General features: G+C 50.5%; 1 protein-coding gene across 3 annotated transcripts; it reads right to left on the bottom strand.

Moving 5' to 3' along the window:
* Positions 1–12,147: 12,147 nt before the first annotated feature.
* ADRB1 (adrenoceptor beta 1) lies at positions 12,148–26,163 on the bottom strand. Of its 3 annotated transcripts, none has more exons than XM_050976313.1 (2): positions 24,747–26,163; positions 12,148–19,741 (listed from the first exon to the last, which is right to left on the bottom strand). In XM_050976313.1, the coding sequence occupies exons 1-2, from the start codon at positions 26,112–26,114 to the stop codon at positions 19,670–19,672; spliced, it is 1,440 nt and encodes a 479-aa protein (XP_050832270.1). In that variant the 5' UTR covers positions 26,115–26,163; the 3' UTR covers positions 12,148–19,669. The 3 variants fall into 3 exon arrangements, with proteins under 3 accessions (XP_050832270.1, XP_050832272.1, XP_050832271.1); XM_050976315.1 differs by lacking the exon at positions 12,148–19,741 and adding an exon at positions 19,748–21,686; XM_050976314.1 differs by lacking the exon at positions 12,148–19,741 and adding an exon at positions 22,118–22,203.
* Between the last annotated feature and the right edge of the window lie 539 nt (positions 26,164–26,702).

Genomic DNA, 26,702 nt, shown 5'->3' with positions numbered 1-26,702 from the left:
GGTGCACTGCAGGTAATGGCTCAGCCTGTTGAGGCAAACAAGGGTATTTGTTTTCCCTGGCAATGCTGCTCTGTGACCTGCAGGTTGTCTGAGGTGGTTGCACAGCTCCCACACCCCCTGTGCTGTGCAGCCAGAGTGCCTTGAGCGAGGCAGGACAGCTGGCAGTGAAACCCATCCACAGATCCAGGTCAAACCTCCCCCTGAATCCACAGCCCCTTGTTTTGCTTGGCTTTAATCAGACATTTCTGGGATCTAGAAAGACCCAGCTAGTGCCAAGCAGGTGTTTTCCATCAGCAAAGATTGGCAGAGGAAAGCCTCTGCTGCATAAACCAACCTGTTGAAGAGAGCAGCCATCACTCCAGGTACCTGTGACCTTGGACACTGTGCTTGGGAGCCCTCGTGGTCTTTCTTGGGCTGCCCAACAACAAAACCAAATGCATTAAGAAAATCTCCTGCCAGCAGGGCATGGCTACCCTATACAGGCACTTCAAAAGTACAGGGACACCTCTAAACCAGGACCTGGCCAAACACAGGGTGGATGGAGTCACCTTTGCTCCTCAGGCAGGTGAAGCCCTTGGAAAGGGGATGTGGCAGATTTGGCAGTAGGTGTGTAGCACGAGGCTGGCAGATTGCTTTTTTTTGTTTGCCTCAATTATGTCAAACTATTTCCCTCTCTCAGAATTTCCTTGCAGTTTTCCAAGGCTGCTTGTTGATGCTGAAAGAGCAGTCAACTATTTCAAAGTGATTTGACCTTGCTTGGGCTGGTGACAGAGCCCAGACCTCGCAGGTAGTTGTCACCTTGTAATGCCAGAGCCACTGTGGCCTGAATCTCATTAAAGACAAATCCAGGGCACGGTGGCAGGTGAGCTCCCTCCCATCACACTGAAGAGAGTGTGATTTAGCTTCCCTTGGCTTTGGTGGCAGCTGAAACAATAGAAATGTCCCCAAAGGCCAGGACTTGCAATCCAGGGGATTCTCCAGAGAGCAATAAATGGAGGTACTTACGTTTCATTAATTGTGTGTCAGAGCAAACACTGGAAAAACACCAACCAACCAAAGCAGCGAGTTTGCCACTGACTGCTGGGGGGAGGCCTCTGCCAAGACAGCAGCCTTGGATCAGAGAGCAAGGAAGTGAAGTCCTTCCAGAGGATGATTCAGAGCAGGCTCACAGGCTCCTGCACTGATGCCCTGTCACCGCTGTGCTGGAGGAGACACAGAGGAGCAGCTCCTGTCTGGCCACCACCCTCTGTGTGGATGCTTTGGGGCTGGTGAGGAGCCTTCCTCAGAGCCTTCCTCCCCTGCCAGGGAGGTCAGCTGGGGTTCTGATCCCTCATATCACAGGATCACAGGATCAATTGATTGGAAAGGGCTTTAAAAGCCATCTATTCCCAAGCCCACTGCCATGGGAACACCTCCCACTAGACCAGGTTGCTCCAAGCCCCATCCAGCCTGGCCTTGAGCACATCCATGGATGGGGCATCCACAGCTTCCCTGTTCAATTTTTTGATGGGTTTAGAGAAGAAAGAGGGTGTTTTGGGAGGAACTGATTGTTTTGGTTTTGTTTTACAAACAGCACAGGCAAGAAATATAATTGGTAATATATAAAAAACCACAATTCTCAACTGGCGAAACAGACATGGATGATTTGACTGTCAGCTCATGCACGGAAGGGCAAATTGTGTTATAACACTGCTGGGAATAAAAAATGTGTGGATTTGCATGAATCCATCAAGAGCCCTGCACTACTGATTTAGGATACCTGTGTTGCTGGAGATACCTTGAAAGCAGAACTATCAGGAATAAGGAATGGCTTTGTTAAACAGCCCAGGGAAAAAAATATAATCCCAAACTCATTCTGTTGGGAAGATGTGCATCCAGAAAAGGACAAGCAAAATGTGACCACTCAAAAGTACCTAGATATCCTCCCAAGTTCCTCTGAAAACCCTTTGCACAGCTGCTGACAAAGGTCTGAAAATGAGTGATGCCAAGCCACCTATCATGGTGGGTAACATTGCATCATCATTTCCTGATGATCCTGTTTTCCTGTCCTTATCCCTTTGCTGTCCCATGGGAAGGTAGAGCAGAAGCACTTAACCAGGAGTGCTGGGTTTTGCCTGAAATTCCTCCTGATCATTGCAGGCATCTTCTAGGCACTGCTGTCATAGTGAAAGCTTTAAAGATTTCACATAGTACAACTTTTCCAGGTACTGCTAGATGAAAAAGAAAGGGGCAGAGGAGTGTGCTGGCACTGTGAGCAGGCAAGGCAGGAATGGCAAAGCCAGTCCTGTGCAGTCTGGGCTGGTGCGTGGCAGGGGAAGCGGCGTGTGCAGCCATGGAGTGTCCGTGTCTGCAGAGATGCCCCGACTGCAAGGCCAAGAAAACCAAAGCTGCAGCCAAGAAAAACACCATTAAGAGGGTGCAGTGACATAAGCTGAGCGCCGCTCGTGGAATCCAAATTACACGCAGAACAATCAAGAAGGAAAACACCGACGACATTCGCTTGTGTAACAGGGGTGTCGCCCTCCCAGCTGGCAGCCAGGCCAGGGCACAAGTGCAGGCACAAGTAAAACCAGAATTAACAGAGGGACTTGACCTTGCTGAAAGGGGTAATCCTGTCCCTGAGGGGTAATCCTGCAGTAACCATGAAGACTTCATGTTCGGGTTTGTACATTTTAAACTGGTTAGTTTAAAATCCACCAAATTTAAAACACCTACTAGGACAGACCTGCCTGATGAGGAGGGCAAGGCAAGGTAAGAAAGCTGCAGCTCAGCACCAGGACACTGCCTCATGCTCAAATAAAAAGCTGGATAAGGAAATGCTTAACATTTTTTTTAAAAATGGATCAATGGATCTTTGAGATCTGTGTCAGGAAGGGTTGTACCTGTGAGATGTGGACTGGTGGTTGCACTGCAGGTAGGACAGGTGTGGGGTATGTTCTCTAGATTTCTGCCCCATGTCTTTTACAGGCTCTGAAAATGTTGTGATGCCAGCACTATGTATACTGGCAATGCAGTCAGGTGATAGAATAGCCATGAGAAAATGCAAACCTAGATCCACACAAAAATAAAAACATTCTGGCTCAGACCCTACACTAAATTATGCTAAGGAGCAGTGAATAAAAATTTCTCTATCAGGGAGTAAAAGGCATTTTATTGACTCATCACCTCTTATTAATGGGATGTGCTTCTGGGGTATCTACTGATGAGGAGCATTTATTGTTCATGCTTCACAGCTTCATCTGTATTTTGGACTTTCCCATAAGCAACATGATCCAACCCCTGGTAAGTGAGAGAGAGGAAATAGGTGCACAACACAAGGTGCTCCCATCAAAATCTCAGTTCCTCTTAATGCACAGAGAACCTACAGGACACAGTGTTGCTCAAAAGCAACATCCCACTCAAGAATCCCTCAAATTGAGAAGAAGAGGTTATCTGGTGCCTTTAAACACAGCCTTCAGTCACCACATCCTCAGGGTCTGCTGGTGACCTCAGACAGTGGGATGTAGCTGCAGGCTCATTTGAGGCAGTTTGTGGTGGACCCCAGGCTGCACTCACAGCCTCACCCCACACCCAGCAGCTCTACAGGGAGGCTCTGCAAGGAGCTTTCAGGGGAGCCTCCTCAAAGTCTCAGACCCCCAGACAAGCCACTTCCCACCCTGCCCTCCTCTTGCCCCTAAAATGCTTCTTTGCTGGCTGGCAGCTTTAGGACCCAGGTCTGTGAGAGAGCAAGAGGCAGCACCCAGAGTCACCAAGCTCCAGAAAGTCCCCAAGAACAAAAGATTAATTTAAATGTCCTGGCTTGGAACAGCCTTGGCCGTTGGCTGCAGGAAGTTTCATCAGTTGTGCGGAGGAGGAAGCACCTGGAAATCACAGAATTAATTTGATCTGAAGAGATTGCTTTCTGGAAAAAACATGTGTCAGTCCCCATTACTCAAGATTGCAGGGGCAGGGATGGGACAAGCCACACGTGGTGGGTGAGTATGCTGGATGCCAGGCTGGTGACATCAGCTGAACCAGGCATTTCCTCAAGCCAAAGCCCAGGTCAGCAGGGCACAGCCAGCCTGGGAGGGCTGACACAGAGCAGGGAGCCATCACCTGCCCACAGCCCTGCCTCCAGAGGAGCAGTGAGGTCAGAAACAGCCAGAAAGAAGGAGAAGGTCTGCAAGGGAAGTTCTGAGCTTCTCCATGGATGGGGATCCCAAGTGAAGGCCAAGTCCCATGGGAGATGCAAGCCTTCTCCCCATAGCCCCACAGCCCCCACGTGAGCTTGGCAGCTTGTGCTGCCTTGAACATAACAGGGAGCAATGAAAGCCTTGCTGCTCACTGCAGAGTGAGAGAGCAAAGCCACAGGGTGACAGCTGCAGTGACAGCAGTGACCAGCCAGGCTGGAGCCGGGGTGTGCCATGCCCTGGGTGATGTGCAGAGGAGTTTGGAGGTGGCATCAGACCCTGCTGTGTCACTCTCACTTCACAGCTGCTCTCAAAAACCTTGAGTTTCTGTATCATTTATCCTGAACTACACTCTCCATGCTGAAGACACTGACCCTGACCCCTTTTAAAGGGGATGTATCCCACCCCTTTAGCTAAATTTGCTTGAGTCCTTGCAGCCAGAGTGCCCACCTGGTCTCATGGCTCACATTTAGGATGTTTGCAGAGACAGCTGCAGTGCAGCAGACACTGGAGAGAGCTGCAGCCTCCCTGCCATGGCCAATACGCTCCTCATTGGAGCTGCCACTGAGTTGGGAGCTAAAAGTACTCTTAATGTGCAAGGTTCCTTCTGTAGATGATACTGATGGCTTGGAAGAGAAAGTTAATTTGAACTTTTCTGTCTCCACAGAATAAGAGGCTGTTTTGTTGTCACAAGCAGACAAGGGACTTCACAAATGCCTTGGCGGCATCTCTGCTCACTCTGCCCCACCCATGCTGAAGTGCAAAGCCAGGGCAGGGTTTGACTTTTGTTCTCAGTGCAAAGGATCCCAGGAAGAGCAGATTTTGGGAAATCAGAGCCAAGAGATTTGTCTGAAGGGGGCTAAGGGCATGTGTCCCACTCATGATTTCAATGATACTGAGAAGACAGGCTAGTGGCCAAGTACCAAACTAGGTCAGGGAAGGAGGTTTGATTTCCCACTGCAAAATGGGAAAACATTGCAGACCCCCAAGCCTCAGAACAGAACAGAAATGTTCCTCCCAGCCCTTGTGTTGGCACCATGGTGTGCCCAAGCAGTGCCCATTCCTGCAGGGAGCCAGTCAGTGCTGCACCTGCAATGGAGTTAAACAGACCTAGCACAAAGACAAACATCATGTGTGGGGTTCCACCCTGTTCTCTGGGTGCCTATACATAGGCTGTGCACAAATTCCCACAAACAGTGACAGGCTTTTGGGTCATGGCCTGTCAGGCTGCTGTAACTCAGTGGCACTTCCTTTCCTTGAGTCAGGCACTGCCTCAGCCCATGGCTGCCAGGGAGAAAGGCCTGCTGTTGCAAGTCTGAGGTGTGTCAGATAAAGGAAATGTGACAAAAATCCCTCAGTTTATCCACCAGGCCAATTTCACCTGCAAACTCTGATTATTTGGAGAGTCACCTCTGTGCTGGAATGGGCAGGGGAGGCAGAAGCAGTGGAAGGACACCCAGAGCAGGGCTGAGACCACCCCTTCTCCTCTGACCCCAGGCTGTGGCCCCAGAAGAGTTGAGCACATTGCACCCATCATGGTGATGGGGGCCCAGAGAAGGGCAGTGCCAAGATGGGCAAGGGTCTTCTCCCATGTGGCACAGCTCAGAGCGTGGTGCAGGATGCACAGGAGGTTGGTGAGCACAGGGAGCCTCTCAAGCTGCTCTGACCTGAGGATCTGCCTCTCTCTCAGAGCAGGAGCATTTTGTAAAATGCAGCCACTGCCTGAAGTGATCCCACAGGCATTTTGAGTTAATTGGTCTTAAGTTTTGAAGCAGTTGGACAGTTATTGGGAGAAGTGTATGATAAAAGCCTTCCTGCCCCCATCCCTCCCACGCCTACATTTGGATCCTATGATTTCTTCCTTGTTTGAAATGATTCAGCAGTAGGCTCTCAGATAGTCTCCATCTGGTTAAAAATAGTTACTTGCCTCATATGGCTTTAGCATGGTACTGTCAACTCTAAAATGTTCCACCTTCCAAAAAAGTAGAGTGAAAAATGAAAGTGAGCTTTCACACATCATTACTCTCGGCAGTTAGACCTCCAGAGCTCATTCCAAACCCATCCAAGGAGGAGAGGAGAGCTGGGAGGGAGGGCAGGCAAGATGCTCCTGTTACTGCTTGGTGCCCTGCAGGTCCTTGTGAGGCTCTGCCCTCGGCACACCAGCTACCAGGAAGGTGATTTGCTCATTTCCCAAAACAAAACACCAGCTTATTGTCAATAAACATTTATTTGTCGGAGTTCTGGAATGTAAAAGAGTTTAGTCATGGCAGCTGGATGTCTCCTGATGTCAGCTGGGGGTCAGTCAGCCAGTTCCCTGCTCCAGCAGGGAACCAGAACAGCCCAGCTGGCTGAGGAACCTTCCACAGTCACCCCATAACGTTGAGGCAGGAGACCATGAGAGCCAGAATTCCTCTCAGCCATCCCACAGCTCCTCTCTGTAGCCATGGGGATCAGTGATGGGCTTGCACAGTGCAGCCAGCTGTGCTGAACTGCTTGTGCTTTGGGGAGCAAATGGGTCACTTGGTGGCAATAGTGGACAAAGGGGACAGGTGGGTCATTTCACTTGGCTCTCTGGGCTTGACTGTGTTTACATTCAGCCCTGCTGCTGGAGGGTGTGTGGTGGGATCTTTCTGCCACAGGGGTGTCACAGGGAGGGGACACTGAGGCACTGCAGAGTGATAAATGGGAAGTGTGTCAGGTCCAGCCCAGGAGGGGACAGACAGCAGCTCTGCAGTGCTCTCAGCCAGCTCCTGGTGCTCCCAGCCAGGGAGGGAAGCGTGGCACAGAGGGAAAGGCTGAGCTGCAGTCTGCCCCATGGCCCCTGGACAGAGGTGGGACAGCAGCAGCAGCTGTAGTGTTCATCCTGGCTTCTCCCAGTGCTGAGCAGTGAACAGGCTTGGTGGTATCCACCTGCTCCCAGTGCCAAAGAGCTTCAGAGAAGCCTGAGGAGGTGCAGAAGCATCCACTGCTTTTCACAGCACACTTCACAGCAGCAGAAGCTGACTCTAGAGGCTGTATGACAAATTGCTGGTTAATACCCACATTAATTCATTTTTCCCCTCAGAGTTACTTTTGCTGTGCCTGCAGAACCATCCTCTGCTCGTTTCCTCAAGGTGATATGCTAAATCCTGCTCCCTGGACCGTGGCACTCAGCTCTTGCTGGAATGTGATCAAGCTGCAGGTGTGGGCTGAGGGAATTGCAGGGACTGCACTGCTGAGCACCACAGCCACATCCCAGCCAGCTCCAGTGGGGCAGGATTTGACCCCAGACTCAGATCCCACAAAGAGCTGGGTGAGCCAAGTGCTGCACTGGCTGGGGTGAGCTGTGAGCACCACCTCTGTCCCAGGCAGTGCTCTCAGGTGCTGCTGCTGTGTCTGTGAGCTCCTGAAGTACCTGTCACACTGCCACACTGCCCCATGATGGTCACTCCATCCTAAGCCTTTACTCTGGGTCACTCTGAACAGTACAAGGGAGGAGTCTAGGAAGTAATTACTGCTAAGAAAGGGAGAGTTTTGAAGAAGAGCAGCAAGGGACCAAGATTCCCCATTTTGGATGCCTACTTGTGTACCAGACCGCAGCTGTGTTTATGGGAAGAGACATTTTCACATGCCAATAATTTTCATGCACACCAGGCCTTGTGTAATCTTTTCTTTCCATTTACAATATTATGTATTTTATATGATAAACTTGAAGTGAGGCTTTCAGGCATGAATGATACAGTTTCCATAATATTTTTTCATATGCAGAGACATTTTGTTTTGATCTCATGGGGCATGAGTCAACTCCTATTTCAAAGCCACTGGAATCCTTCCAGTGACTTTCCCAGAGCCTGGCAGACTGGGAAGATGAAGCCTGATGCATTGTAGGTGCAAGTCAGCCTGCCCTGTGGAGGCTCAGGGCAGCTTGGTAGAGCAGCTCAAACAAAAAAAGCTCAATCAAGAAACTGTGTCAATAGCATTCAGTGAGCTTGGTGCAAAACTGGAGTCTCTGCCTCAGAAAAGCACATGCTGCAACATCACGAGCCCCTTGGAGAAGCTGGCAGCAGTGAGACTTCAGCACTGCAAGAGCCACAAAGTGCCCATCCAGAAAAGGTGCCAAGTCCCTTAACCTCAAGGCTTCAGGAGTCAGGGTCAGGCACAGAACTCATCTGAGTGGGACAAACACGGCCCTGGGTTTGCTGGATTGCCCAGGCTCTGCACCCTCACAAATGCAGCAGCCCTGTGACCTGACCTGGCTGCTTGTGAGTGCTGCTTAAATGGTGGCACTGCATGGTGACATTGCACAGTGACACTGCAGGTGACACTGTAGGGTGACACTGTATGGTGACACTGCACAGTGACATTGCATGGTAACGCTGCAGGGTGCCACTGTATGGTGACACTGCATGGTGACACTGCAGGTGACACTGCACAGTGACACTGCACAGTGACACTGCAACAGCAGAGCTGAGGCCACGCTCTGCCACCATCCCTGAACATGTGAGGGTGTTCCCCATGAAGATTTCCAGACTCCCGGTGCAAGTGTGGGATCCCACACAAATTCAGGCATGTGCCTATCCCATAAACGTGAATTTTATTCCTCCTTTCTGTGGACTGCTGGAGGAGTCATTTTGGGTTTTGGTAGGAGCAAGTTTCTATGGGGAAATAACATGTTCCCCAATTCAGCAAAATTTTAGTAATTTGCCTCAGCTCAGAAAGATGACCCTGTTCTCTGTGGGGTCAGTGAGGAAGAGGAACAGACTCTGGAAGACATAAAATGAGCAAGAAACAGGTCAGGTGCCCAAAGCTACTGAGTAAGCATCCTGACTGTGGACAAGGCTTTCATGCCCAGAGCTGTTGGTGGCACAGAGCTGGCCAGAGGGGTCTGTGCCATGCCCACAGTGCTCTGCCAGGCAGCAAGGGCACTGAGCAGCACTCACCAAGGAGGGCCCACCAGGTGGTACCCTCTGCCTGGCTCTGCTGCCAGCCCTGGGGCTGGTGCTGTGTCCTCCACCACCAGCCCTGCTGAGGAAACCCCACGTGGTTTGGAAATTAGGTGAAGTATTTTGTGTTTATGAAACAGCTCCTAAGAGTTTGAAAAGGGGACGGGTGGTGTTTACACACAAGCTGGACAGACTCTAACAGGTGCATGCTCTGTTGTGTCAACTCCTGCACCTGCATAAGATATTTTAAAATATCCCTGTGAAAGGAGGGAGCCAAACAACTGGCTCCAGTCAGCTCTGCCTGTGCTCCCACTAGAGCCTACTACTACACTGAACATTCTTGCTCATGGAGCTGTGGGATGCTGTGGAAAATCTGCTCTCCAAAGAGCCTTTGCTCCTGTCTGAAGTGAAGGCTGGCCAAAAGCAGGGTGTGGAGCTGCAGGGGAGCAGGAGCTGGGGCAGCCTGGGTGCTGAGCTGAGGGAGTGCTCCTCCAGAAGAGGGGAGACCTTGTGGGGAGCCCAGGTGGGGCAGCACTGCAGCCCACTGCTGGCACAGGGAGAGCAGCAGCTCAGCCAGAACCACCTTCACCCCCTCTCAGGCAAGGAGGAGGCTTGGCTAAAGAAGAATGAAGCTGAAGCACATTTTCTTATGTTTTCCCAAACTACCAGAGTTACCAATGTGCTTCTCATTGTGTGTCTTGGTTTCCTATGCCAGAGGGTGCCTGAACCCCTTCTTAGCAACACAGGTTCTCTTTTTTGCACCATCTGCAGAAGGTCCAGCCTGGCCCGTGTTTGCTTGTAGAGTGACACCAGGATTCAGTCCATAGAGGGTTGTTGACCTGGGAAGAGAGATCTTCTAGAATTTAAGGGCTGGGCAATTTCTTGGAAACTGCCTTATCAGCACAACTGCAAGCTGGAGCTTTAACAGCCCTGCACGTCCCTGGTTCCTCCTCCTGCAGTTCAGTGTCTATATGCTGTACACATATGTTTATTTTGTAGCTTTCCATTTAAAACAGCATTGGGCCCAGATTGCCACAGAACCATGAAGCCAAGATCAATTGCTGTGCTGATGCTGAAATCAGGGGTCAGGGAAGTCCTGAAGCCAACCAGCAGTGGGGAGCAGCTGTTTGTGCACAGAGGCTGTGACGGCTGATTCCAAGAACCTCACGTGCCCTTCCTCCACTGCTGGAGAAGGGAATCGCAGGGGGGGTCAGAGGTTGTTATCAGCAGGGCAAAAGGTGGTGAAATAGGAGCAGAGAGGCATTGGCTTTGCATGGCAAGGACAGTCACCAGGGTGCAGGCTGGTCTAAGAGCAGTGCAGCTGGGCTGAGAGGGGATGGATGAGTGCAGCACTCCAGGGATTTGAAACAAAACCTGACAATACATTCAAGTCTGCTGGAGGATGAGCCTGCACTTACAGCTTCAGGCACAGAGTTGCTCTGAAATTTCACAGGGTCAGGATGGGGTCGGTCCCTGTGAATCCCCAGGAGGGTCTGTAGTGCCTCAAACCTTCCTGGCTAGAGAAAATCTGTCAGCGCAGGCAGAGCTGACACCCCTTGTCATCCCCCAGCTCCTGCTAGGGTTTGGGACAATGCACAGCTGGGCAGTCTCCATCCCACATTGTCTGGGATTCTGGGGAAGGCATATTCCTGGGAGAGCTGTAGAGAGCAGGAGCTTTGCTTCTGGGATTCAGCCTTCATCCCTGAGGGCCAGTCTGAGTGAGAGCCTCGGGAGCAGCCAGCCAAGCCCACCTGGCTGCCCTCAGCAGGACAGGCAGCTCTGCAGAGCCAGCACCTCCCTGGGAAACAAATGTCCCCAGAGCCCAGGCACGCAGCACCAAACCCTTCACCTCCTGAATCACTGCTGTGATAATCCTGTTTGCTCTGTCTTAGTGACTGAAGAGAGCCATAACCAAGAAAAACAGCAGGATTATCCCCCAGCACCTGTTCCCACTGAAAGGATTAGCATAGCTGGCTGCACCAATGACATCCCCTGGGTATCACCATGAAAGCAGCCTGAGTGACATGGCAGCACACCAGAAGAGACCCCTCTCCCCTTCTGCATGCCCCTTTCCTGGGTATTTTCAGCTTCTGGAAGCTCCTCACAGACAAAGGCCAGCCCATATAGACACAAGTGTCAGCGTTTTCATGGCTGCAGAGCACAGCCTTGCTCTCCAAATAGCTTCATCTCTCGTTTGTCTGTCAGGGAGGCAGCGTGAGAAGTATGGGCTGTAAACTGCAGGGCTGAGAAGACAGACAGCAGCTTTAAAACACTTTAAAAACAAGCTTTTTTTTCCTGGTCAACATTCCCTGTGTTTTTGTTGTTCCAGCACAGTCTCTGACCCACTCACCTCACAACATGGTAGGGCTCTGGTGTGCTGCCTTTACACCAACAGTACAATGGTAGCTGATGTAAGAGCTATTTACTGCAGAATGAAAATGACTGATTGCAGAAAGAGGCATCTTCTTCAAAGCTGTTTACATGGGCAAGCAGGAAATCTGGAGAGGGTCCAGAAAAATTTTGAAGGGACTCAGCTCATGGGTGGATGCAACAGGAATGCAACCCACCTGTAGATGGAGAGCTTGGGTCCCAAACTCACCTTCCAGCCATGGAACCTGCCCCACTGTGCCCTCTTGGCTCTCCTGTGGGGTCACCTGAGATACCAAGGTTTGCTCAATCACTGTGAAATTGCCAGTGGGCTTTGCAGCAGTGCCCTGAGGGCTGGTTCTACCTCAGAGAGATGCTGCAACTGCCCCAAGGCCTCTGTGACATGAGCTGGCACCTCTTGCCATTGGTCTTCTCAAGCAAAATCCTTCCATCTCTTAAGCAGAGGCCATGGAGAACAAATTACCACAGGCACTTTTTTTTCCTATAATGGAATGTAACATTAAACTAAACACTGGAACATGGAGAAAAACAAAGCAAAAAAACCCACGGAAATCATCCTTAGCTTCTAATGATTTTTGCAAAACACTGCTGAAATTAGGTTTTATAGAGAAAAAATGTATTTATCATATCTGTCAGCACTGGAAAACTATGGTTAAATTAAAACTTTATTTTAAACCCTGACTACGTTCCAGCAGTGATATGAAATTTATAAATAGCTTATCATACACCACAGTATAAAAAGCACATTTAGCCTCTTGTTATTGAGACTAATTCATTGTTTTATATGAGATGGGAATTGGCTTTATCCCCCTGACCATCAAAACAGAGAAAAAAATTAAAACCACAGGGAGGAGAGCAAAACCAACCCCCACATCAGAGCCTCCTGTGAAAAGGGCCATAGGAAAATGGTCCCTGGTGGAAAAGGCCACCCTGAGGCTGAGGCTTGTCTACAGCTGGGCTGAGTCCAGGCAGCACCAAGCAGCAGAGGTCTCTGATCCCCACCGTGGTGCACAGGATCTCAGCCTCTGACCTGCATAAAAGCTGCTCTCAAGCTCTGGGCCAGCCAGGTCCTCAGCTTAAATCAGTGACACTATGCATGGGTGGCTCTTTCCAAAGCCTTCACCCTGTTGTTTTTGGCCATGGCTTTGACAGGACGGCTGCAGACAACTTCTTGTGCCAGCTCAGCTTCAAAGCAAGAAAAGTCCCGTGGCCCTGGTCCCAAGGCACTGCAGAGACTCTCCTGGCACAGCCCAGTAACTCAGGGTACAAACTGGGCACTGAGTCTGACTGTGCAGCTGTTTTGCTTGGCCAGGAATTCCCACGTGGCTGATGATGCTGATGCCTCTCCTGTGTTCCTGCCATGCTCCTGGTGCTTCCCAGTGGCTCAGGTACCATGCTCAGCTACAAGAGGAGAGCCTGCCTGGGTTTTTAAGGTGCTCCTTGAGATCTTTTAGCAGCCCCACGTCAGTGGTGCCTCTGCCAGAAGGGAGCAGGAGCTTCCAGGTGGGAGAGGATCAGAAGTATTCTCCTTGGATATTTCAGTCTTGGAACCTCAGATAGAGGAGACAGCATTCCTTTATCCAAGCTCCATTAATATCCCATTAAAAAAAAGGCAAATGTTCCTCATTCTTGGGGCCAGGCAGAGCCAGTGTGCTCTGCTCTGGCTGTGTCCCAGACTCTGTGTGTGGAAAGGATGCAGACCACGGGCTGTGACCCAGCAGCACAAATGCAGCCCATCAGGATGCTGGCTGGCTGCAGAGCATGCAGCAGCACAGCTGCCCCTGCATGCAGTGCAGAGGCCATCACTGAAGTGGCAGGGAGGCTGTGACCACAGGGTGGCTGTGCAGAATGCTGTGGAGCAGCACAGAGGGGGAAGATGGGAAGCTCCAAGGAGGAGGCTCCAAGCAGCAGCAGCCAGGAGCCAAATTGTGACATGGGGAGATAAGGTTCTTGATGGATAGACCTCAGAAGGTTTGAAGGTTTTTGTTCTGCTTGGATAAGCAGTCAACTATTCACAGATAAGCTTCAGAAATGCATCTGCTCTGAAAACCTTTGTGTCTGAAAAAGCAGGGCTGGAAATAGAACAAGAGAATTCCTCTGTGGCTTTTGTGGCTCCTGGGCTTTCCTTCCCCAGCACCAGGATGACCAGAATTTCCCACACAAGCAAACCAAGAGTCAGGACAGCTCCCACTGCCAGACCTTCCCTGAACCTCAGGCATTCAGCTGTGCCTGAGCACCAGCCAAGCTGAGGGCTGAGGGCAGCACTGAGGATGGTCACAATTACCCTGCACTTGGAATATCAGTGCTTGAGTGGAGTGCTTTTGGAGGGTGCATCACTTCCTTGGAAACAAACTAGAGCCCTGTACTTCACTCCAGTGAGTTTCCTTGTACCATAAGTTGTTTAAACTGTTTGTCCGTTATGCATTTCCCACTCAGACAAAAACAGACCACAAAGCCTGAGGCACCAAGGCTGGTAGGAAAACGGAAATCCTGCTCCAAGTGGGCAGAGAGCAGCTCCCTGGCAGACCCAGCAAAGATTTGGGGCAGGAAGTAGCAATTTCTGGCTCTGTAGAAACCTTTCAGGTTCACCTTTGAAATATGACTCCCAATCAGTTCTGCAGAATTCCTGTCTGAGCATCCCCCAGCTTTGGCATGCTGAGGGAGGAACCAGGTCCAAACCCCGAGGTCAGAGCAGGAGAGGGCTTCCAGCAAGCCAGAGAGTCCCTTTAGGGTCCCATGTAGGGTCAGCTCATCTCTTCCCCTTTCTCTCCCCGGGCTTTTCAATTTGCCATTTATTACTTTGCCCAAATGAGTCTCCCCATCCACCCCCTGGTTTTAACCTCTTCCCTGCCAGGCTGTGTCTGGAGTTTACAGGGGAAAGTTGTTTATGTTAAATTGCTTTGTAGTAGTTTCCTCCTCCGCCACCTCCCTTCCTTCCCCAATAAAAGCCCTACGGCATGTTTGGCAAATCCTCTAAACAAAGAGGAGGGTTTGGAGACCCAACAAATATTTGGTGAACCCAGTGGGGAAATAATGTCTTTTTTGAAGGACGTTACAGCCTGAATTCATAATAGTAGGAAATCAGTGTCCACCCTAGGTAAGGAATTGTCTACTTGCAGCTACCAGGCATAAAATACAGATGCCCATGCAGCCAAAAGTCATCACTGGGTGCAGGGGGTTAACCCTCTGCTTTCCTCCCCAATCAAGATGGTGCTGATGGCAGCAAATCTATGTGTTTGCTGATCTCCAAATACTTGAAGTTGTGACAAGTGGGCAGGGAAAGGAGAACATAAAAAGGCAAGAGTGTTTTGAACTCACCTAGGCTGATGAACAGAAGCACAAGGCAATGAAAATCCATTAGCCTGGCTGCTCCCTGCAGAGGAAAACCAGGCACACAAAATCCAATTCATTATTCTCTTTCTTATTTAACGCTAAGTAAGTCATTGAACTTTACTACTTGATCTATCCATTTTCTTTAGTAGTAGGGCTGCAGGAAATCTTTCTCTTCTCAAAGGGGGTTTCAAGTTTCTCACTGATATCACGTAAAAAATACTTGGGAGTGTATGAGTAAAAAATAACTGCATTTCAAAGACAGCTTGAGCCATGCAGATAATGATAATTTTTCTTCTCTGAAGCACAGAACAGAGGAGTGGAGGCCCCTGGGAGCTGGGAGCACCATTGTTCTTCTTCCAGGCCATTATCTGGAGACAGGCTCTGAGATAGACTCTGATGAGGCCACGGGAAGGATTATCTGCTTGGAGTGTTAATGGCATGCATTTGACAACATCAACCTTTTAATTTATGAGGTGCTTCGTAACCTAAAGGCAAAGAAATTCATACCATGCAATAGCCCAAACACATCCGGTGCAATTAAAATTGGGCTGATGAAAGCCCAGCCTGCTCTACAGCCCCACTTCCCTAATTGCAGCTATGGAGAAAAGTTCCACCTTCCTAAAAGCACCTTACTGGATTTTGTACTGTGATGGCAGCGTTGTATAACGAGAAATATATTAATGGAAACTATCCAGCACTGAAATCATTCCAGCCTTTTTATCACCACATTCCTTGCTCCCACATAAGTGAAGTGTGCAGGAATAAAAGCTGCTAAACATCATTCATCAGACACACATGATGGGGTTTGCTCACAAGCCCCAAACAGCTCAGTGGTGCCCATGAGTGTTGGGATTCATACATACACTCTGGGCAAACAGAACTGCTCTTCCTGGGGAATTTTTTTTCCACTGTCCCTGGCTTGTGGCCATATCACCCTCTTGCATTTGAGGACGGTTTAGTGCTGTGACCCACAAGAGTTACTCTTGTAGCTGCTCTGGTCCCAGTCTCTGTCAAAAGTTTGTTCCATGCCCCATGCTCTGGTCCTGGAAATAATCAAACCTAAATAATTTTTTTTTCTACTTTACCAGTATTTGTAAAAAAATAATAAAATATTTTGACTTTTCACATACAGTGAGAAGCTTAATGGCTTAGTCACTATGCCTCTGACTAGAATATCCAGAGCAGCTTCTGAAAGGGAGGGAAGGTTTGGGTGGCAATCCCTCTTTTTTCAGCACCAGTCAAGCAAAACAATGGGTCAGGGAGGGCTGGTTTGGGTCTCAGCTTCTGCAGCATCACCGCTGGACATGAGATTGGTGATCACAGTGATGGATTCAAATCAAGGCTGCTACCAAACCAGATGATCCCTAACCCATCACTCTGCATCTTCCTGTGCCAATTGTTACCCCTGTTTGTGCAACCTGCTGGATGAGCTGAAACAAGCCTTGTCTGAAAGAGCTGGTTTCCAGCCAAGGAGCCCACTGCCTGCAGCAGCAGAGGCAGCAGAGCCAGGCTGGGGAGCAGGACACGGAATGGGATTTGAAGGCTGGGGAGGAGAGGGGGCAAGGACGAGCCCTGATTTGGAAAAGCTGATGTTAAAAACCACAGTCAGGCATCTACCCTGCTGCCAGACAGCTGGTAACTGCCTGGCAGTGAAACAGGAACAAAACCTCTCCCGTGGATGCTCTCAAGGTGGTTCAGAGCGCTGCTACAACACCTGTTGTGACTGGCAATTACTGCAGCACCTGCCTTGTGAGATAAAAGCCCCCAAAAGCCCGAGTATTAGACACAGCAGTTTTGAGAGCATCCCCACAGATGGTCCCGTGTCAGATCCAGCCTGGGTGCACTGGTGGTGTCCCAGACTGGTGACGGGAACCCGCCGGGGTAGCAGCGATGCTCGGGCAGGGCTGTGTGTGAGCAGCAGGTCCCACATCGCCCTCCTGCCTCCCCGGCGAGGATCGAGGATCGCAGCCTGCCAGGGAGCGCTGCCTGCCAGCCAGCACATCCCACACCGCCTCCTAAGTGAGCTAATTGAGATTTTATTTGACGGCTCTCAAGTGAGCATTTAGGGGAAGAACAGACAAACACACCACCCCTGGCTGAAGGCGGGCTGTGGAACAATGGGAGTTCTGCGAGACATCTCCCAGTTCACCTGCTGCAATCCAAGAGGAAGTGCTCCTCCCAGGCTGACACTCACCTTTGTGTCTCGGGACACCTCTGGGTCCCTGTCGGAAGCCAGGACATCTCTCTGGCTGTCCTGGATGTCTCGAGCCCCTGCCAATGGGCTCAGAGACCTTGGCACCGAGCCCAAGACACCTGTGACTTTGATTTTGACCCATGGAGTAAATTACCACCTTCATATGAAGAATTAGGAGTCAAGAGGGCTTAAGTAGAATAATAGTTTGTCATGGAATGAAAAATAATTTTTTGAGGTTTTTAGAATGGGGGCATGGGGTCCCAAGATGGAGGAATTTGGGCATACCCTGTCCTTCTTCTTTCTTCTTCCTAGCCTCCACCTTCTGGGTGATGCTGGCAGTTTTGGGTTGGTTTAAGGTAGAAACTCACTGTCTAACATAGGTGATAGGTATTGGGAAGTTATTGTAAATAATTTTCACACAGTTTTTAGTATAAAAGGACAACACCACCTCTGAGGTGGGCAGTGTGTCTGAACCCGACCTGCCAGACAGACCTCGGCAGGTCGGAGAAAGAATTCTATAGGTAAGAAATAACAAACAACCTTGGGAATGAGAACAGAAGAATCCTAACTCCTTCTTCAACTGCTGAGCTGAGAAAAGAGACTTGCACGTATCTCAGAGTCACTCTGACCAGCAGAGATTCTGAGAGGGCCCTTCTGACACCCAGGCAGGTGAGAGGGGCACACACTGTACACCCAAATGACAGCACAGGGAGGTGATGGGGGCACAGAGAGCGTCCCTGGGGAGGCTGTGGTGGATGGCATCTGTCCATCACCAGGGTGTCTGTAACTCTCACTGGACCAGTCAGTGCGGGGCTCTCCATCTGCACATGGAAACTTTAACCATGAGCACTGTTCTCCCTTCCCCACTAGGAATTGCTTTCCTTCTTAAAAAGATGTATCTACATTTTGGCAGCAAAACACTGCTCAAATTTTACCACCTGGAAAAACCTTTTGTGATGAGCTATTGCGCTGTACCTGCAATTGTTCCTTACAGTGGCGGGGTCCCCCTCTGAGGGAGGGCAGCTTGCAGGTTTTAAGGGGGCTGCAGCACTCACCTGGCCCTGCAGAATGGCATGTTGGTAGCTGAAATACTTATACACTTAGCAGCTGCTGAGATTTTGAGCTCTTTAGTGTCTCTGTTTGCCTCTTTGGTATATACACTTAGATCTGCCTTTCAAAGTGTTGTGCCAATGAGCTTAAGAGCAATTATCAAAATAATTTTAGTAGGAAGAAGCCAAATATCATGGCTTTGAGAGAGACACTGGGCCAGGCTTGCAAAGGTACATCACTGCCTAGAGACACCCCGCAGTTGCTAATGGCTAAGGCACTGAACTAGTAAAAAAATCCTCATTTAATCTCATTAAGGACAACAGGATTTGGTGCATTACACAGGATCAGATGGGAAGGGTACACCATTACATCTGAGATGCTCTGCTAATCATGCCAATAGCAAAAGTCTGCAAATGGTACGATTCTGTTTTCTTCTTTAGGGTGTGAACCTGGAGGTCAGGACTCATTTCCTATTTGTCTGGGAGTTTTGCACTCTGGTGCAGCCAGTATTAATAACTTTGAGCATCAGTCCTGAAAGGAATGAGTACAACCAAAGCTAGACACTGTCCAGCACCTGGTACAGTTCATATCTGGATTCAAACAGCAGCCAGGGCAGAGACAAAAAAAACTTGTACTGCTGGGTGGCAAGGCCAAGCAGGCAAATATTACCATGAAAAACCTGGAAGCTGAGTGGGGCAGAGAAAAAAAAATTAGCTTGTGAAGTAAATGTGAGTACCAAGCTGCTGGTTTTGGTGAACCAGGAAGCTGATTGCCAGTTTACATAACAGACCCAAACTCTGCTCCATTTCCAGCACAGCAGGTCTGATTCTGTAGCTGGTTGGGAGGACAGAGGATGAATCAGGGCAGGGGCATGGCTGGCAGCCAGTGCTAGCATGCCCAGGGGAAGCACGGGCTCACCCTGCACCCCACAGCACCTGCTCACAGCACTGCCAACCCCCGAGGCCATGGGGCACCTCCTGCTTGGCACCATGGAACAGGAGGGTGGCTCCAGGCTGGGGGATGGCTCCAGGTCCAACAAAACTCATCTGGAGCCACTTGGAGAGGAGGAGATGCTGAGGGGGTCCCATGTGTCCGTGGCTGGCCAGGGAGCTGCGTGGCTTTGCATCAGCTGAAAGCTGCTCAGGTGTGCTTTAGTCTGCTGCTGTTATCCACAAAGAATAAGAAAAACTTCTAGGAATGTTTTGGGCATATTTCAGCTGCCAGTCCTTTGGTGGCATGGTCCTACATGGAATGTCTGACCTCCCATACTTCTTAACCTGTGTTTCCACAGTGCCTCTGCCTGTGTATTCCTCTCCAAACCAATAAAACTTTACCAGTAAAAGGCAACACCTACAGCATGGCCAAAGTTTTCCTTTTTGCATTGACAATCCCGTGTTTGCTCACCAGCATCACCTTTTTTATCCTTTTCCCATCTTGGTCACTTTTCCCAGCAGAGTTTGGCAGGCTGAAGTTACTGAATTGCAGGGATAAATCACCTGCTGTTACCATGGGCAGCAGCTCCTGGCGGATGGGCAGGCACACAAACATCTCAGAGAAAAAGCAGATCGATTTCTTCTGCCACATGATTGTCAAAAAATATTGTTGATCTTACATTATGCGTGATTGTTTATATGAAGAGAAAGACTCCTTACTTCCTCCTGGGCCGTTTGGGAATTTGGCAGGGTCTGAAAGAGAGTCAGTGGTGCATAGGGTAATGCTCCATGGGGAGAGTGTGCTCAGTGCTATTGCAGGAGATCACATTAGTGCTCTTGACACAACCAAACAGAAAGTCCCAGCTGAACAATGAGTTTTTAGGACAAAAAGTGAAACGTTAGCAAGGTGTGTACATCGCTGTGAATTTGCTTCATCTGGCTCGTTGATGTGGTGGTAACAGAACTATTTTTAGGTATAATCCTTCAAACAGAACATGACTTCTCCTTTCTGATTAGTACAAAGCTGGCTGCTAGTCAAAGGATAATTATTTCCCAACACATCACCTAACACACACCAGCAAACAAAACACTCATTATTTGAACTATCCAGCACTAACTGTTGTTTAGCAGTTAACATTTTCTCGACATCTTTAAATAGGACTAATTGCTCCAGCTTCATTAGCAGAGGTCATTTGCTGTTGGTAACAATACTTTTCTGGAGATAGTCTCTCGTATGAGATTAGATTATCAGGTCAAATTCTGCTCCCAGTGGCAATGATGCCTGACCACATGTGACCTCACGAAAGTCTGCTCTTTCCAATTCATAGCTGCCCAATTTCCAGGCCTGCAGCTGATACATTACATAAAGGAAGTAAGTGCACTCCACCAGAGGGGAAATTACAATAAATTAGGAAAGTGTGCAGCACAAGGAAGGTTTGCAAAATAGCCACTTCAAGGTTGTTAATAAAATCCACAGCCTCAGATAGTGTTTAGGAAAAAAAAGAAGCTGATAAAGAAGTTGTCCTTATAGCTGATGACACATGGATAGCCATGAGGGAAAGCAGCATCTGCATAAGGGCCAGTGCATGCAGCAACTCAAACACCCAGCTGATGCTGTCAAATGCACAGTTCAGATTGTAATCCATCTTTTTTGCACGTAGATCCATGCTGCTTGGAGCTATAGACAGTGGACGCTGAGGGCTGCAGTCTCAGAGTGCAGTGGGCTTGCAGGAGGGCTTCTGTGCAGCTCTCACTGGTGGGGAGTCCTTCTGCAGAGCCTGCTGCTGCAGGTCTGAAACAGCCTCAGCTTCCCTGAGCACACGCAAAACTGAATCCAGTCCTTCAAGCTGATCTATTCCCAGGCAAACACGTGGAGAGAGGCAGCCTTCTTTTCAGAAGTGCTGAGCAAACACTGCACGGAGTGCGGCCGGCGCCTTGGAGAATCAGGCGCCTTCCATGTGGAAGTCTCCAGGCATCCTCGCCAAACAATTCTGGTCCTGGCAGCTGCAGGACCTTTTCTTGGAGCAGATTTCTGGTTTACCTGTGTCTCCCTTCCCTGCAGGCCTGCAGCTCTTTGCTGTTGCTTTCCTGCCCACGTACGTGTGCAGCCGCATGCCTACCACCTTTTCTTTCTGACTTGCAGCTCCAACTGCTAATCCATGTCTGGTTTTTGTCAGAAAAAAATATTCATCCTGAGTGTTTGACTCACTGCCTCCAGAGTATTTCAGCTGCCCCACAATGCTTCTCAGAGTATCCTTCTTCCCTGCAGCAGAGAACAGCCTGTTCTGAGTGTGATCCATAGCAGACTGCTGGCCAGCAGCCTCCCCTTCCTCACACACATGTGTGCCATATGTCCTGCTCTGTCCTCACTGTTACTGTACCACTGCCTTTTCCACACCATGCAAGATGGACTGGCATGCCCTGTGCAGGCTGCCAGTGGGATTACTTCAGCTGTCTATGAAGGCACTCAACGTGTCAGTCTCCAGACTCTTCCAGCAGGTCCTCAACTGGCAAAAATTCAACAGCAGACAAATCCTGTCTCCTTTGCTGACACAGCTGACCCTTCTGAGGTCAGTGGGCCAAACTCATCCTACCTCAGTGCCATTACACTTGTCCAGGAGGTGCATCACCCAGTACAGTTCTTCAGCAGGGCAAGCAGAGCAAGTTCTGGCCATAAATTTCCCACCTAAGCTGGACCCTGTTGAGGCAAAAATGTCACTACTTTTTAAAGTCTAAGGACAGGAGTGTTTGGATAGTTAAAACTGAGTGTGTGAACTGATTTATGAGATGAAGAGCCAAGCCCATCAGGCTGTCCTGCTCCATGCAGTAGGCCCTGTGCTTCTCCAGGATCTAGCACCCTGCTGAGGGTGAGGGCTTGACAGTGACTTCAGTTCCCAGCCAGGTGCTGGGAATCTGTCCTGATCTACCCAGCAGGCAGGGACCTGGCCCTGCCCTGGCTCTATGATCCACAACATGCATAAGGAGAGCAGCGCTGTCTCCCCATCCCATCCCATCCCATCCCATCCCATCCCATCCCATCCCATCCCATCCCATCCCATCCCATCCCATCCCATCCCATCCCATCCCATCCCATCCCATCCCATCCCATCCCATCCCATCCCATCCCATCCCAGACATGCACAGCCAACATCTCGCTGCAGTTGCTGGCATCAGACATCACCCTCCAGGGCACCCTTTTGGTCCTGTTGTGTTTCCTATAATCAAAGATAAAACCAGATTTTTTTTTTAATCATTTGATGGCAGAGCCCACTTCACTTAGCTTCTGATCTGATGTCACCCCAGCGTTTTAAAGAGCCCATTTCACTCTTATCAAGGAAGACACCATTAACTGCAGCTCACATCAAACTCCAGTGACATCAATGGAAAAGTATTATTTACTTCTCCAGTCCCTTTATTTTGCATTTGCATAAAAAGAGTAACTTTTTTTTTTCCCCCTGAAAATACAACATTAGAAATTGCAAAGGACAAATTCCTTAACTTTGAAAACAAAGAAAAATGAACAACTGGTTTCCAAAACAAACTGAGAGCCACCACCCTGAAAGAACTCGCTTTGGGAAGCGCTGTTCTGGGAGCTGATGTTTAACTAAACTATACTCCTGAGTTTAATAAAGCCAAAAAATACTTCACGTTTATTCTGCACTGTCTTTTTGTTTCTCTGTCTGCCATTTATTCATTTCAGTAATGAAAAACTTCATGAAACTACAAGGACAGAGCACACCTTCATAAAGCAATAAAGGAAGACAACCTTTTGGAGCCGGGGCACAAAGCTGCAGCACTTCTGCTCACTGTAATTCCTTACTTAGATCAATGAAAAATACAACATTCAGTTATCAGGACCTGCTTGGGCAGGATCAGGCCTGCTGTCAGCATGAGGTGGACCCACTTGTGGGGTGGCATGTAATGCTTACAGAGATTTCTTTCTACTCAAGACCATTTTAAGCTTTCAAATTAAGCGTCCTCTGTAATCTTAAGTATTCTGGTCTCCTGACTCCCAGCCATGTACTCCAATGACAACAACAACAAATGAAAAAAAAAGAAAAAAAAAGAAAAAAAAAGAGAGGAATGTATTCCAGAAAGGGATAGTTCAAGAAAATGAGTATTCATTATCAGAGTGGAAACACCTTGTCATTAGCCATTAATTTTTTCCCATTAATAAGGGAAGTCAGTGGACCTCACTGCAACAGGAACACAACCATACTGGGTTTCAAACAGGTTTTTTACAACACTGTGTCAGGAAAAGCCATTAGATCAAGTTGTATTGGTAATCTGAGCCATCTTTGGAGAAAAACAAATGCTGTTCTTCCCATTATAGGTTGGTATTGTTTCAAAACCTATAGAGACATACTTGCTTGTGCTGCAATGGTATTTATTGCACATAGACCAATTACTTACACAGTAGTAAATTGCACCAAAGTATAAATATGTTATAAAACACACACAGAGAGAAAAATGGAAATGACACACAAGTGCTAAAATAACAGCAGATTCACGTGGGCATTTGGAAATAAAAATAAAAATAATAAAGTCTCTTAAGATATTTTAATTTATAATATGGATATATTTACAGTACCTTCAAAAAATAATATTTTAAAAGTCACTCTCTCAATAAAACTATAACAGATCAGACAAAACCAGAAATCAGGTTCAGGGTCGGTGTTACGCAAACCTCCTTTTCCTTTTCAATCTGCATGTGTGTATGTGTGTGCAAGTAATATCTTCAAATAACTTTACAACTCTTTAACGCTGTGCAAAAAACGACTTTGTCGCCATTTAAAAAAAAAATGTGCAGTAAATTTTTGTTGCCAGGATTCTCCCCCCTCCCCCCGTTCATCTGTAATTACAATGAACAAGCTGCAGAAGGTTCCTCTTCTCCCCCCCTCCCCGGCCCTTGTCCTAAAACCCTATTAGTGGTATGTAAATATGCTGTTTAATATAAACATGGTCCGTTCATTCCCCTGTACAATATGCACAGTTTGAGGTAGAAGTTTCTCAGCCTGACTGCTATTGTCTGGCCGAAGGAGATAAGCACAGTAACTCACTGCTGGCTGATGCAGAGGGAATAAGCACAAGAGTGTGGGTTGGGTTGTTTTACTCCCTTCCAAAATTTACCAGTGCTCCTCACTGCTCATTATTTTCTCTCTCGCTACTCTGCAGAGAAGAGAGCACGGCTACTCCGAGCTTAAAACTCATCTTGCCAGCAGGTCTCCGTCTCGCCGGCCGCGCTCTGTGCCCGGAGCACCTGCAGCACCGACCCCACGCCTCCCAAAAAATCCCGGTGCCCTGGGAGAGGGGATGAGCCCCGGGGCCGGGCGGGGGTGGCCGGACCCCAGCTGAAGCCGAACTCGGCCGCCAAGGGCCAGCACCACCCGCCGGTTCGGCCACCAGCACGGTCCTGGGACAGGCACCCGAGCGCGGGCGCTGCCGCCACAGTCCCCGCGACAGCGCGTCTCCTAAAGACACGGCGGCCGCCTCTGGGATGGGCTGCTTGTTTCCTTTGTTGTCCGCTCAGTGGGTTTCCTGTTTTCTGTAGTTTCGGATGAGGTATGTCGTACACCAGTTCACCTGCTTTTATTCCTAAGTAAACACCCGCACTCCCCCTGCCAAGGCAGGGATCGTTTCGCTCGGCAATAGCGTTACCGCCAGGCAGCTGCCGGGGCTTCCTCCGCTCCTGCGTGTCTCCCTGCCTGCCTTTCCCCCCTGTCCCGGCTCCGACGCGGCCCCCACGCCCCCCCTATACCTTGGACTCCGAGTCGGAGGCTTTGCTATGTCTCTCCTCCAGGCTGGACTCGCTGCCGCCCCGTGTGCCCCCGTTGCAGTCGGACCAGGTCCCTGCCAGGCTGCGCTCCGGGGAGCCCACGGTGCTGATGAAGCCCCCGGGCAGGCGGGCCAGCTCCCCGCCGCCGCTGTGCAGCCACCGGTCGGCTTTCCGGCGGCAGCACAGCAGCCTCTTGAAGGCCTTACGAAAGTCGGGGCTGCGGCAGTAGATGATGGGGTTGAACGCGGAGTTGGCGTAGCCCAGCCAGTTGAAGAAAACGAAGAGCCAGTCCGGCACCAAGTCCCTGTTGAAGACGTTGACGATGTTCACCAGGAAGAAGGGGAGCCAGCAGAGGGTGAACACCCCCATGATGATGCCCAGAGTCTTGAGGGCTTTCTGCTCCTTCATGGCCATGATGCGGGAGGTCTTTCGCTTGCTGGCCCGGCCGTTGCCGAGGATGGGCTGGTGATGAGGGTGAGCGGGCAGGGGCGTCTGCGGCTGCTCCTGGCTGCCGTAGAACCGGCCCTCGCACCTATCGATCTTCCTCATCTGCTCCTTGGCCTCTCTGTACACCCGCAGATACACAAAGATCATGATGAGAAGAGGGATGTAGAAAGAAATGATGGACGAGGCGATGGCGTAAGCCCTGTTGGTGACGAAGTCGCAGCAGCCCGGATCTTGGTAGCACTCCAGCGCCTGGGGGTCGTCATCCCGCCACCAGTGCATCATGATGGGCAAGAAGGAGACCAGGGCAGAGATGGCCCAGACGGTGCAGATGATGCCCTTGGCCCGACCCTTGGTCATGAGGCTCTGGTAGCGGAAAGGCGAGGTGATGGCCAGGTAGCGGTCGATGGCGATGACGCACAGGGTCTCGATGCTGGCGGTCACGCAGAGCACGTCCAGGGAGGTCCAGCACTCGCAGAGGAAGGACCCCCAGAGCCAGGTGCCCCGTACCACCAGCGTGGCCCCGAAGGGCACCACCAGCAGCCCCATCACCAGGTCGGCGCAGGCCAGCGAGGTGATAAACAGGTTGGTGAGGGTCTGCAGCCGCTGCGTCCTCCCGATGGCCGCGATCACCAGCACGTTCCCGGCCACGATGAGCAGCACCACCAGGGCCATCAGCAGGCTCATGCCCACAGCCCACTGCTGCGACAGCTCGGCGGCGGGCAGCTGCCGGCTCCCGGGCGGCACGGCCGTCACCCCGGCCACGGAGCGGTTCTGGGGGCCGCAGTCCGGAGGCAGCCACCCATCGCCCATGGCTGTGCGGGGCGCTCCGGCCGCCGCTCCGCACCGCGCCGCGGGCAGGAAGGCGGCGCCGCCGCCGCTGCCACCGCCCGGGGGCTGCCGCATGGCCCCGCGCCGCGCCGCCGGACGGGCCCGCCCCGACACCGCCCTGGCACCGCCCCGGTACCGCCCTGGTACCGCCCCAGCACCGCCCCGGTACCTCCCCGGTACCTCCCCTGCACCGCCCGCCGCCAATCGGCACCGAGCGAGCGCGACTGAAGCGCCCCGCCCGCTCACCGGCGGTACCGCTGCCCCTGTTCCTGCCCCTGTTCTTGCCCCTGTTCCTGCACCTATCCCTGCCCCTATCCCTCCCCCTGTCCCTGCCGGTACACCGCCCGGACCCTGCGTTTGCTCTGGCTACGCTCTGCGTGCCCCGCGGCTGCCGGGCACAGAGCCCCCTTCCCGCACGGCAGCGGGGATGTCCCGGGCAAGGCGTTTCTGTGCCCGGCAGCCGCAGGGCAGGCAGGGGATACGGGCAAGGTGGGTTCCTACCGCCTTCTGGAGCAGAAGTTAATTCTCTTTAGCCCTGGAAAAAGCAAAATGCCAGCACTGTCGGCATCATTCTCCACTGAAAAGTAATTGCCATCCCTTCCCATTGGATGTCCCCCATCAGGGACAAGCGTCGCGCTCCCAAGCCCCCTGTCCTCAGTGCCT

This window comes from Serinus canaria, chromosome 6 (genome assembly GCF_022539315.1).
Source record: "Serinus canaria isolate serCan28SL12 chromosome 6, serCan2020, whole genome shotgun sequence".
Classification (NCBI taxonomy): domain Eukaryota; kingdom Metazoa; phylum Chordata; class Aves; order Passeriformes; family Fringillidae; genus Serinus; species Serinus canaria.
The sequence above is the reverse complement of the archived record's forward strand: the minus strand, read 5'-3'. Positions and strand labels throughout refer to the sequence as shown.

Excerpts from the sequence above, each read along its gene's own strand:
- ADRB1 (XM_050976313.1), bottom strand. The coding sequence starts at position 26,114 with ATGCGGCAGCCCCCGGGCGGTGGCAGCGGCGGCGGCGCCGCCTTCCTG. Across the intron at positions 19,742-24,746 it reads CCTCCGACTCGGAGTCCAAG|ACCCTGCCAAATTCCCAAAC; the intron begins GTATAGGGGGGG and ends ACTCTCTTTCAG.